Consider the following 12,708-nt stretch of genomic DNA (forward strand, 5'->3'; position numbering starts at 1 on the left):
CGGTGATAGGGTTCTCCGTGGCCCTGGCCCAATCGGACGACTCGGAACCTGGATCCCTGTCCTGTGGCATCTTGGGAGTTGTATTTCCTCAGAGAGAGGGGAGTCGTCGGCTGGGAGGTGCTTCCCTGCTGGTGGGCGGGGCCAGGCTGGGAGGAAGCAGTGGATTGGCTGGAGGAGGGAGGGGAGCGATTTGATTGGCTAGAGGCCTGGGCAGGGGGCGGGGCTTCCCCAGAACTCTGAGTGTAGTCTGATGTCACACTGGTAATCTGGAAGCCACTCCTCTTCTTCCCCCCACTCATCTAAACACACAGAGACACAGTGATGTGGTGTTAGAGGTAGCAGCACAGACAGACGCAAACAGGACAGACCGCTTGTGTGTGTGTGTGTGTGTGTGTGTGTGTGTGTGTGTGTGTGTGTGTGTGTGTATTCAGGTTGTGCAGCCTAGCACTGACAGATATAAACCAGTTTACCGCCAACATTACTAAATAATTATGCCAGGTGGTATTTCTGCTCAAACACATGCCAGATCTCACAACAACTGGATAGGTGTTAACATGTCAGCTAACCACATCATATGATATAACAATCTGATACCTGGATAGGAGTTTAACAACAATAACCAAATGATTTATGACCGTTAGTGAAAAATAAAGAAAAGAAGAAGCCTTCATGAGTTTCTCTGAAATCCAGATTTTCTCAAAGTCAAACTTGGCTCTTTCACTGTCAGCTCCAGACTCCTCTTCCGTCTTGTTCTGAGTGAGGGAAGGACAGATCTGTTCTCATCTTTTGCTGCGTTACTTGGAAAACGCAGCGCGACTCTCACCCCCTAGAATGAGCTGTAATACCCTTGGCCACCTCGCTGTAGTAGCTAGGGATCAGCCGGAGCAGATACCTGCTGAGAGGAGGACCCTAATCCTTCGCCGAGTATTGGTGGAACCTCAGGAACAACCTGCAGGATCTCCAACAGGTTAGCAGTGAAGGTGGAGGCCTGCGGTCGGTCCACTCTCTCGGGCCTGGGATTTTGATGGTTTGGTATCTTGATTGATTCTCGAGCGATATCACCTTGTTCTTCAGGTATTTTTTATAATTGGGGTGGCAGGTAGCCTAGTGGTTAGAGCGTTGGACTAGTAACCAGCAGGTAGCCTAGTGGTTAGAGGAGGAGGCAGGTAGCCTAGTGGTTAGAGTGTTAGACTAGTAACCAGCAGGTAGTCTAGTGGTTAGAGTCTAGTGGTTAGAGTGTTGGACTAGTAACCAGCAGGTAGTCTAGTGGTTAGAGCGTTAGACTGGTAACCAGCAGGTAGTCTAGTGGTTAGAGCCTAGTGGTTAGAGTGTTGGACTAGTAACCAGCAGGTAGTCTAGTGGTTAGAGTCTAGTGGTTAGACCGCTGGGCCAGTAACCAGCAGGTAGCCTAGTGGTTAGAGCGTTAGACTAGTAACCAGCAGGTAGTCTAGTGGTTAGAGCCTAGTGGTTAGAGTGTTGGACTAGTAACCAGCAGGTAGCCTAGTGGTTAGAGTGTTGGACTGGTAACCAGCAGGTAGCCTAGTGGTTAGAGCGTTGGGCCAGTAACCAGCAGGTAGCCTAGTGGTTAGAGCGTTAGACTAGTAACCAGCAGGTAGCCTAGTGGTTAGAGTGTTGGACTGGTAACCAGCAGGTAGCCTAGTGGTTAGAGTGTTGGACTGGTAACCAGCAGGTAGCCTAGTGGTTAGAGCGTTGGACTAGTAACCAGCAGGTAGCCTAGTGGTTAGAGTGTTGGACTGGTAACCAGCAGGTAGTCTAGTGGTTAGAGCGTTGGACTAGTAACCAGCAGGTAGCCTAGTGGTTAGAGCCTAGTGGTTAGAGCGTTGGGCCAGTAACCAGCAGGGTAGTCTAGTGGTTAGAGCCTAGTGGTTAGAGCGTTAGACTAGTAACCAGCAGGTAGCCTAGTGGTTAGAGCGTTAGACTAGTAACCAGCAGGTAGTCTAGTGGTTAGAGTGTTGGACTGGTAACCAGCAGGTAGTCTAGTGGTTAGAGCGTTGGACTAGTAACCAGCAGGTAGCCTAGTGGTTAGAGCCTAGTGGTTAGAGCGTTAGACTAGTAACCAGCAGGTAGTCTAGTGGTTAGAGCGTTAGACTAGTAACCAGCAGGTAGCCTAGTGGTTAGACCGCTGGGCCAGTAACCAGCAGGTAGCCTAGTGGTTAGAGCGTTGGACTAGTAACCAGCAGGTAGCCTAGTGGTTAGAGCGTTAGACTAGTAACCAGCAGGTAGTCTAGTGGTTAGAGCATTAGACTAGTAACCAGCAGGTAGTCTAGTGGTTAGAGCGTTAGACTAGTAACCAGCAGGGTAGTCTAGTGGTTAGAGCGTTGGACTAGTAACCAGCAGGTAGCCTAGTGGTTAGAGTCTAGTGGTTAGAGCGTTAGACTAGTAACCAGCAGGTAGCCTAGTGGTTAGAGCGTTGGACTAGTAACCAGCAGGGTAGTCTAGTGGTTAGAGCGTTAGACTAGTAACCAGCAGGTAGTCTAGTGGTTAGAGTGTTGGACTGGTAACCAGCAGGTAGCCTAGTGGTTAGAGCCTAGTGGTTAGAGCCTAGTGGTTAGAGTGTTGGACTAGTAACCAGCAGGTAGCCTAGTGGTTAGAGCGTTGGGCCAGTAACCAGCAGGTAGCCTAGTGGTTAGAGCGTTGGACTAGTAACCAGCAGGTAGCCTAGTGGTTAGAGCGTTGGGCCAGTAACCAGCAGGTAGCCTAGTGGTTAGAGCGTTGGACTAGTAACCAGCAGGTAGCCTAGTGGTTAGAGTGTTGGACTGGTAACCAGCAGGTAGCCTAGTGGTTAGAGCCTAGTGGTTAGAGCCTAGTGGTTAGAGTGTTGGACTAGTAACCAGCAGGTAGTCTAGTGGTTAGAGTGTTGGACTGGTAACCAGCAGGTAGCCTAGTGGTTAGACCGCTGGGCCAGTAACCAGCAGGTAGCCTAGTGGTTAGAGCGTTGGACTAGTAACCAGCAGGTAGCCTAGTGGTTAGAGCGTTGGACTGGTAACCAGCAGGTAGCCTAGTGGTTAGAGCGTTGGACTAGTAACCAGCAGGTAGCCTAGTGGTTAGAGCGTTGGACTAGTAACCAGCAGGTAGCCTAGTGCTTAGAGCGTTGGACTAGTAACCAGCAGGTAGCCTAGTGGTTAGAGCGTTGGGCCAGTAACCAGCAGGTAGCCTAGTGGTTAGAGTGTTGGGCCAGTAACCAGCAGGTAGCCTAGTGGTTAGAGCGTTGGGCCAGTAACCAGCAGGTAGCCTAGTGGTTAGAGCGTTGGACTAGTAACCAGCAGGTAGCCTAGTGGTTAGAGGAGGCAGGTAGCCTAGTAGTTAGAGCGTTGGACTAGTAACCAGCAGGTAGCCTAGTAGTTAGAGCGTTGGACTAGTAACCAGCAGGTAGCCTAGTGGTTAGAGCGTTGGACTAGTAACCGAAAGGTTGCAAGATCGTAATCCCCGGGCTGACAAGGTACAAATCTGTCGTTCTGCCCCTGAACAGGCAGTTAACCCACTGTTCCTAGGCCGTCATTGTAAAATAACAATTCTTTCTTAACTGACTTGCCTAGTTAAATAAAGGTAAAATAAATTTAAAAAATAAGTGGTGAGGGATTCCTGAGTCTTCTCCAGTTGGTGAGGGATTCCTGAGTCTTCTCCAGTTGGTGAGGGATTCCTGAGTCTTCTCCAGTTGGTGAGGGATTCCTGAGTCTTCTCCAGTACCCATATCAGTAGGTGAGGGATTCCTGAGTCTTCTCCAGTACCCATATCAGTAGGTGAGGGATTCCTGAGTCTTCTCCAGTACCCATATCAGTAGGTGAGGGATTCCTGAGTCTTCTCCAGTACCCATGCCAGTTGGTGTAACCTGTACTCCCTGGGCTTTCACATCAATTTCAAGTTCTGCAAAAGGTTAATTGAATGTACTTATTTAGCACTGCTGTGACTGCTTTCATGAAAGGCCCTACTGCTGGAACATTGTAGATAAATCAGCCTTGTACCTGGTGTTGACCGTGTTTGGTGCTGGTTGTCGCTCCACTTTACGCTGAGAAACAGCTACATGGGTCCGATCTTTCACTTCTCTGATATACAAATATTAGGCCAGTTCTTAATATTTGGCAAGTGGTGATATTTAAATATTAGGCCAGTAGTAATATTTAAATATTAGGCCAGTGGTAATATTGAAATATAAGGCCAGTGGTAATATTGAAATATAAGGCCAGTGGTCATTTTTAAAGCATTTTAAGCAAAAAAAGGGTGATAATACTGATTGATATTTACGCACCTCACTCCATTACTCACCCAGAACCGGAAGCTCGAGCTACAGTCTATATTATTAACTAGACCAGCTGGTAACTCTACAGTCTATATTATTAACTAGACCAGTTGGTAACTCTACAGTCTATCATAACTAGACCAGCTGGTAACTCTACAGTCTATATTATTAACTAGACCAGCTGGTAACTCTACAGTCTATATTATTAACTAGACCAGTTGGTAACTCTACAGTCTATCATAACTAGACCAGCTGGTAACTCTACAGTCTATATTATTAACTAGACCAGCTGGTAACTCTACAGTATATATTATTAACTAGACCAGCTGGTAACTCTACAGTCTATATCATAACTAGACCAGCTGGTAACTCTACAGTCTATATTATTAACTAGACCAGCTGGTAACTCTACAGTCTATATTATTAACTAGACCAGCTGGTAACTCTACAGTCTATATTATTAACTAGACCAGTTGGTAACTCTACAGTCTATATTATTAACTAGACCAGCTGGTAACTCTACAGTCTATATTATTAACTAGACCAGCTGGTAACTCTACAGTCTATCATAACTAGACCAGCTGGTAACTCTACAGTCTATATTATTAACTAGACCAGCTGGTAACTCTACAGTCTATATTATTAACTAGACCAGCTGGTAACTCTACAGTCTATATTATTAACTAGACCAGCTGGTAACTCTACAGTCTATATTATTAACTAGACCAGTTGGTAACTCTACAGTCTATATTATTAACTAGACCAGCTGGTAACTCTACAGTCTATATTATTAACTAGACCAGCTGGTAACTCTACAGTCTATATTATTAACTAGACCAGCTGGTAACTCTACAGTCTATATCATAACTAGACCAGCTGGTAACTCTACAGTCTATATTATTAACTAGACCAGCTGGTAACTCTACAGTCTATATTATTAACTAGACCAGCTGGTAACTCTACAGTCTATATTATTAACTAGACCAGTTGGTAACTCTACAGTCTATATTATTAACTAGACCAGCTGGTAACTCTACAGTCTATATTATTAACTAGACCAGCTGGTAACTCTACAGTCTATCATAACTAGACCAGCTGGTAACTCTACAGTCTATATTATTAACTAGACCAGCTGGTAACTCTACAGTCTATCATAACTAGAGGTCGACCGATTATGATTTTTCAACGCCGATACCGATTATTGGAGGGCCCAAGAAGCCGGTACCGATTAATCGGCCGATTATTTTCTTCTTCTTTTTTTGTGTAATAATGACAATTACAACAATACTGAATGAACACTTATTTTAACTTAATATAATACATCAATAAAATCAATGAAACATTTTTTTTTTAATTAAAAAATAAAAAAATAAAATAAAAATAAATCGGCAAATCGGTGGGCAAAAATACCGATTATTATGAAAACTTGAAATCGGCCCTAATTAATCTGCCATTCCGATTAATCGGTCGCCCTCTAATCATAACTAGACCAGTTAACTCTATAGTCTGTGTATCATACCTACAGTAAAACAGTTAACTAGTCTGTATCATACCTACAGTAAAACAGTTGTTAACTAGTCTGTGTATCATACCTACAGTAGAACAGTTAACTAGTCTGTGTATCATAGCTACAGTAGAACAGTTAACTAGTCTGTGTATCATACCTACAGTAAAACAGTTAACTAGTCTGTGTATCATACCTACAGTAGAACAGTTAACTAGTCTGTGTATCATACCTACAGTAGAACAGTTAACTAGTCTGTGTATCATACCTACAGTAGAACAGTTATTAACTAGTCTGTGTATCATAGCTACAGTAGAACAGTTAACTAGTCTGTGTATCATACCTACAGTAAAACAGTTAACTAGTCTGTGTATCATACCTACAGTAGAACAGTTAACTAGTCTGTGTATCATACCTACAGTAGAACAGTTAACTAGTCTGTGTATCATACCTACAGTAAAACAGTTGTTAACTAGTCTGTATCATACCTACAGTAGAACAGTTAACTAGTCTGTGTATCATACCTACAGTTGTTAACTAGTCTGTATCATACCTACAGTAGAACAGTTAACTAGTCTGTGTATCATACCTACAGTTATTAACTAGTCTGTGTATCATACCTACAGTAGAACAGTTATTAACTAGTCTGTATCATACCTACAGTAAAACAGTTAACTAGTCTGTATCATACCTACAGTAGGACAGTTAACTAGTCTGTATCATACCTACAGTAGGACAGTTATTAACTAGTCTGTGTATCATACCTACAGTAAAACAGTTAACTAGTCTGTGTATCATACCTACAGTAAAACAGTTAACTAGTCTGTATCATACCTACAGTAGGACAGTTATTAACTAGTCTGTATCATACCTACAGTAGAACAGTTAACTAGTCTGTATCATACCTACAGTTATTAACTAGTCTGTATCATAGCTACAGTAGGACAGTTAACTAGTCTGTATCATACCTACAGTAAAACAGTTAACTAGTCTGTATCATACCTACAGTTAATAACTAGTCTGTGTATCATACCTACAGTAAAACAGTTAACTAGTCTGTATCATAGCTACAGTAGAACAGTTAACTAGTCTGTATCATACCTACAGTAGGACAGTTATTAACTAGTCTGTGTATCATACCTACAGTAGAACAGTTATTAACTAGTCTGTATCATACCTACAGTAAAACAGTTAACTAGTCTGTGTATCATAGCTACAGTAGGACAGTTATTAACTAGTCTGTGTATCATAGCTACAGTAGAACAGTTAACTAGTCTGTGTATCATACCTACAGTAAAACAGTTAACTAGTCTGTGTATCATACCTACAGTAAAACAGTTAACTAGTCTGTGTATCATACCTACAGTAGAACAGTTAACTAGTCTGTGTATCATAGCTACAGTAGGACAGTTATTAACTAGTCTGTGTATCATAGCTACAGTAGAACAGTTGTTAAGGTCTTCAGAGGCCAGCTATAAGCCTCAGTATTATACTGTTATCGGTTCAACAATCACTCAGCTACGTGCTTGAAAATAATTCCGCTCGGTGACGTCATCAGCCATAACGTACAACGAAGCCTCTGTGCAGCAGAGCCTGACGTCCATTTCAATTCAATCCCTTCTCTCGCTCCCCCTTCACAGAGCTCTTCAGATGCACAACTTTCTTAGCTATTGTTTTACCTTCTCGGTGAAGTTTGTTTCAGGCGACAGATGACGTACCTTGTTCTGGAACCTATAGCAGGGTTCTGGAACCTATAGCAGGGGTTCTGGAACCTATAGCAGGGGTTCTGGAACCTATAGCAGGGGTTCTGGAGCACTATCGAGGGTTCCAACCGTGTCTGTCGCTTCTATGACGACATCTCATCACAGCCGAACAGACACACTGCACAACCTTCACCAGTGGGATGATGTCAACTTTATGAATCAGACGTTTATAAAAGTTGTAGAAAGAGTTGGAAAAGTACCCTTCGCCCAATCGCCGCTTGCTCTGTCGGCCGTAGCTCCCGTTTCCAGGCTCCCCCCACGGTTGTAATATCCCGTTGGACCGGAGAGATGAGCAGGGACCGTACTTGGCTCAGGGCAGAGGGCAGGGGTGAGGAGAGTCTGCTGCAGTCACGTTCCTGTTCCGCCCTGTGCTAGCAGCTCTTCCATGGAGCCCCGACCGAGACAGGCATCAGTAGAGGTAGCCGCGAAGAGGGAGAGCAGGCTGGACTTATCACACACATCAGCCCGTTGTTAGCTAGCCTGGGACTGACACTTCTCACATCACAAGTGAGTTAGCTAGCTACAGTAGCTAAACATTCTAGTTAGCTACCTAGTTAGTTAACTAGCTACTTCTGCTTTCCGCGGCGTCTGACAGTCTTTCGGTCTTCACTCTCCCTCCCCCGTCTCTCTCTCTCTCTCTCTCTCTCTCTCTCCAGGAAAAAGAAGGGTAGCGTTCTGCTCTCACACTATCTAGCTACATGTTTATTTCTCTTTAGCAAACTGTTGACAACTTGCATGAACCCGGAAGTTCCGCCCCGTGTTTACGGCGCCCTGGCGACCCCTGCTGGCCAGATCAAAGTACTACTGTTCCCCTCCAGCGGAAGGCGAAGAGGCGTGTACACGTGGGGGAACTTGGTGTAGAGACAGGAGGAGCAATGATTTTTTATTTATTTAACCTTTATTTAACTAGTCTTTATTGAACCTTTATTTAACTAGTCAAGAACAATATTATTATTTACAATTGTATTTTACCTTCATTTAACTAGGCAAGTCAGTTAAGAACAATATTATTATTTACAATTTTATTTTACCTTCATTTAACTAGCCTTGTTCAGGGGCAGAACGACAGATTTGTACCTTGTCAGCCCGGGGATTACGATCTTGCAACCTTTCGGTTACTAGTCCAACGCTCTAACCACTAGGCTACCCTGCCGCCCCAATTATAAAACATACCTGAAGAACAGGTAGCTGTGTGTTATTCATGATAATAGCCCGTAGCTGGGTGTTATTCATGATAATAGCCCGTAGCTGTGTGTTATTCATGATAATAGCCCGTAGCTGGGTGTTATTCATGGTAATAGCCCGTAGCTGGGTGTTATTCATGATAATAGCCCGTAGCTGTGTGTTATTCATGATAATAGCCCGTAGCCGGGTGTTATTCATGATAATAGCCCGTAGCTGTGTGTTATTCATGATAATAGCCCGTAGCTGGGTGTTATTCATGATAATAGCCCGTAGCTGGGTGTTATTCATGATAATAGCCCGTAGCTGGGTGTTATTCATGATAATAGCCCGTAGCTGGGTGTTATTCATGATAATAGCCCGTAGCTGGGTGTTATTCATGATAATAGCCCGTAGCTGGGTGTTATTCATGATAATAGCCCGTAGCTGGGTGTTATTCATGATAATAGCCCGTAGCTGGGTGTTATTCATGATAATAGCCCGTAGCTGGGTGTTATTCATGATAATAGCCCGTAGCCGGGTGTTATTCATGGTAATAGCCCGTAGCTGTGTGTTATTCATGATAATAGCCCGTAGCTGGGTGTTATTCATGATAATAGCCCGTAGCTGTGTGTTATTCATGGTAATAGCCCGTAGCTGTGTGTTATTCATGATAATAGCCCGTAGCCGGGTGTTATTCATGATAATAGCCCGTAGCTGTGTGTTATTCATGATAATAGCCCGTAGCTGGGTGTTATTCATGATAATAGCCCGTAGCTGGGTGTTATTCATGATAATAGCCCGTAGCTGGGTGTTATTCATGATAATAGCCCGTAGCTGGGTGTTATTCATGGTAATAGCCCGTAGCTGGGTGTTATTCATTATAATAGCCCGTAGCTGGGTGTTAGTCATGATAATAGCCCGTAGCTGGGTGTTATTCATGATAATAATAGCCCGTAGCTGTGTGTTATTCATGGTAATATCAAATCAAATTTATTTTTATAGCCCTTCTTACATCAGCTGATATGTCAAAGTGCTGTACAGAAACCCAGCCTAAAACCCCAAACAGCAAGCAATGCAGGTGTAGAAGCACGGGGCTAGGAAAACTCCTAGAAAGGCCAGAACGAAACACAGGCTATGAGGGGTGGCTAGGAAAAACTCCCTAGAAAGGCCAAAACCTAGGAAGAAACCTAGAGAGGAACCAGGCTATGAGGGGTGGCCAGTCCTCTTCTGGCTGTGCCGGGTGGAGATTATAACAGCACATGGCCAAGATGTTCAAATGTTCATAAATGACCAGCATGGTCAAATAATAATAATCATAGTAGTTGTCGAGGGTGCAACAAGTCAGTAACACAAGAGTAAGTGTCAGTTGGCTTTTTCATAGCTGATCTTTGAGAGTATCTCTACCGCTCCTGCTGTCTCTAGAGAGTTGAAAACAGCAGGTCTGGGACAGGTAGCACGTCCGGTGAACAGGTCAGGGTTCCATAGCTGCAGGCAGAACAGTTGGAACTGGAGCAGCAGCACAGCCAGGTGAACTGGGGACAGCAAGGAGTCATCATGCCAGGTAGTCCTGAGGCATGGTCCTAGGGCTCAGGTCCTCCGAGAGAGAGAAAGAAAGAGAGAATTAGAGAGAGCATATTTAAATTCACACAGGACACCGGATAAGACAAGAGAAATACTCCAGATGTAACAGACTGACCCTAGCCCCCCAACACATAAACTACTGCAGCATAAATACTGGAGGCTGAGACAGGAGGGGTCAGGAGACACTGTGGCCCCATCCGATGATACCCCGGACAGGGCCAAACAGGCAGGATATAACCCCACCCACTTTGCCAAAGCACAGCCCCCACACCACTAGAGGGATATCTTCAACCACCAACTTACCATCCTGAGACAAGGCCGAGTATAGCCCACAAAGATCTCCGCCACGGAACAACCCAAGGGGGGGCCAACCCAGACAGGAAGACCACGTCAGTGACTCAACCCACTCAAGTGACGCACCCCTCCTAGGGACGGCATGGAGGAGCATCAAGAGGGACACGTCATGACAAAGTTCTCATTTACAACTGCAACCTGACCAAGATAAAGCAAAGCAGTTCGACACAAACAACACAGAGTTACACATGGAATAAACAAGCATACAGTCAATAATACAGTAGAAATAGTCTATATACAGTATGTGAAATGTGGTAGGATAAGGGAGGTAATAAATAGGCCATGGTGGCAAAGTAATTACAATATAGCAATTTAACACTGGAATGGTAGATGTGCAGAAGATGAATGTGCACGTAGAGATACTGGGGTGCAAAGGAGCAAGATAAATAAATACAGTATGGGGATGAGGTAGATAGATGGGCTGTTTACAGATGGGCTATGTACAGGTGCAGTGATCTGGGAGCTGCTCTGACAGCTGGTATTTAAAGCTAGTGAGGGAGATTTGAGTCTCCAGCTTCAGAGATTTTTGCAATTCGTTCCAGTCACTGGCAGCAGAGAACTGGAAGGAAAGGCGACCAAAGGAAGAATTGGCTTTGGGGGTGACCAGAGAGATATACCTGCTGGAGCGCGTGCTACAGGTGGGTGCTGCTATGGTGACCTGTGAGCTGAGATAAGGCGGGGCTTTACCTATATGATCTAGTGCATCAAAATCTACAGAGCAGAGATTGTTGTATGCCCCATATATATAGCATTATGTTGGTGGCAAGAATTTTGTATAATAATTTAAATGTAAAAACTCACTGTTGAATCAATTGTTGTTTTTTTGTTCAGTTCATATACCATGTGCCATGTGCACATCAAAAATCTCTTCCCATTAATTTTGCAACCTGTATGGCGCAGCTGGAAACGTCTTTTGTCCTCAAATGAAACTGGTATATTTTTCTATTTATGCCAGTTCCTTTTCAGCCAATTTGGCAGACAAACCTTCTCCTTCTTCCACTTTGGATTCAGCAGACGTTGCCAAACTCCACCATTTCTAATATGGAGTTTCTAATATTTCTTTCTATTCATAATATCATTAATAAATATAATAAATATATATTTTTTTTTCAATAAAGAACATTTCTTTTATCAATCAGTATATTTTACGTTAACCAGAATATTTGTTATATATTTTCTGGAGGAGAAAATAGAATTTGTAACCAGCTTGTTTAAGAAAAGGTGATACTTTAAACAAAGTTTCATTCTCAATTAGTCGGAAATGAGAAGTTCTAATCTGTATAAAGGCAAAAAGGCAATTTTTGAATAAAGGATGAGCCTTTCTTAATAATGTACTGGAGAACCATTTTGGGTTTCAGTATAACTAATGGATGAGTGAAGCTTTTAGTGAGAGGGTTAAAGATGTCATAATTGTAGCGTCCCAAACCCATAATATTATATCAATAGGCACGTTTCATTTTGTCTGGCTTAGCGTTCCAAAGAAAAGTTAAATGTTTATTTAATAAAGTGACATTGTTTTCTCATATGATTTAAAAAACAAGTCATCTGGAGTAGGCAGCGCCATTAGTCAGTCAGTCCACTGTGATAGGACCATTAGTCAGTCAGTCCACTGTGATAGGACCATTAGTCAGTCAGTCCACTGTGATAGGACAATTAGTCAGTCAGTCCACTGTAATTGGACCATTAGTCAGTCAGTCCACTGTGATTGGACCATTAGTCAGTCAGTCCACTGTGATAGGACCATTAGTCAGTCAGTCCACTGTGATAGGACCATTAGTCAGTCAGTCCACTGTGATAGGACCATTAGTCAGTCAGTCCACTGTGATTGGACCATTAGTCAGTCAGTCCACTGTGATTGGACCATTAGTCAGTCAGTCCACTGTGATAGGACCATTAGTCAGTCAGTCCACTGTGATAGGACCATTAGTCAGTCAGTCCACTGTGATAGGACCATTAGTCAGTCCACTGTGATAGGACCATTAGTCACAGTCAACTGTGATAGGACCATTAGTCATTCCACTGTGATAGGACCATTAGTCAGTCAGTAAACTGTAATAGGACCAAAGAGTTAATCAATGTGATAT

General features: G+C 43.5%; 1 protein-coding gene across 3 annotated transcripts in view; it reads right to left on the reverse strand.

The window, feature by feature from the left end:
- Positions 1-8,281, reverse strand: part of LOC106578239 (TSC22 domain family protein 4) — a 25,673-nt gene extending 17,392 nt beyond the window's left edge. The window contains exons 1-2 of one of the 3 annotated variants that reach the window (XM_045701709.1): positions 7,726-8,281; positions 1-299 (exon numbers count right to left, since the gene is read on the reverse strand). The exon at positions 1-299 is cut by the window's left edge and continues 406 nt beyond it. In XM_045701709.1, coding sequence (XP_045557665.1) covers positions 1-299 — 299 coding nt within the window. In that variant the 5' untranslated portion in view covers positions 7,726-8,281. Of the gene's footprint in view, positions 300-7,480 lie in introns of all 3 variants that reach the window. The other 2 variants (XM_045701708.1, XM_045701710.1) reach the window with 2 other exon arrangements.
- Between the last annotated feature and the right edge of the window lie 4,427 nt (positions 8,282-12,708).

This window comes from Salmo salar, chromosome ssa18, assembly GCF_905237065.1.
Source record: "Salmo salar chromosome ssa18, Ssal_v3.1, whole genome shotgun sequence".
NCBI classification, from domain to species: domain Eukaryota; kingdom Metazoa; phylum Chordata; class Actinopteri; order Salmoniformes; family Salmonidae; genus Salmo; species Salmo salar.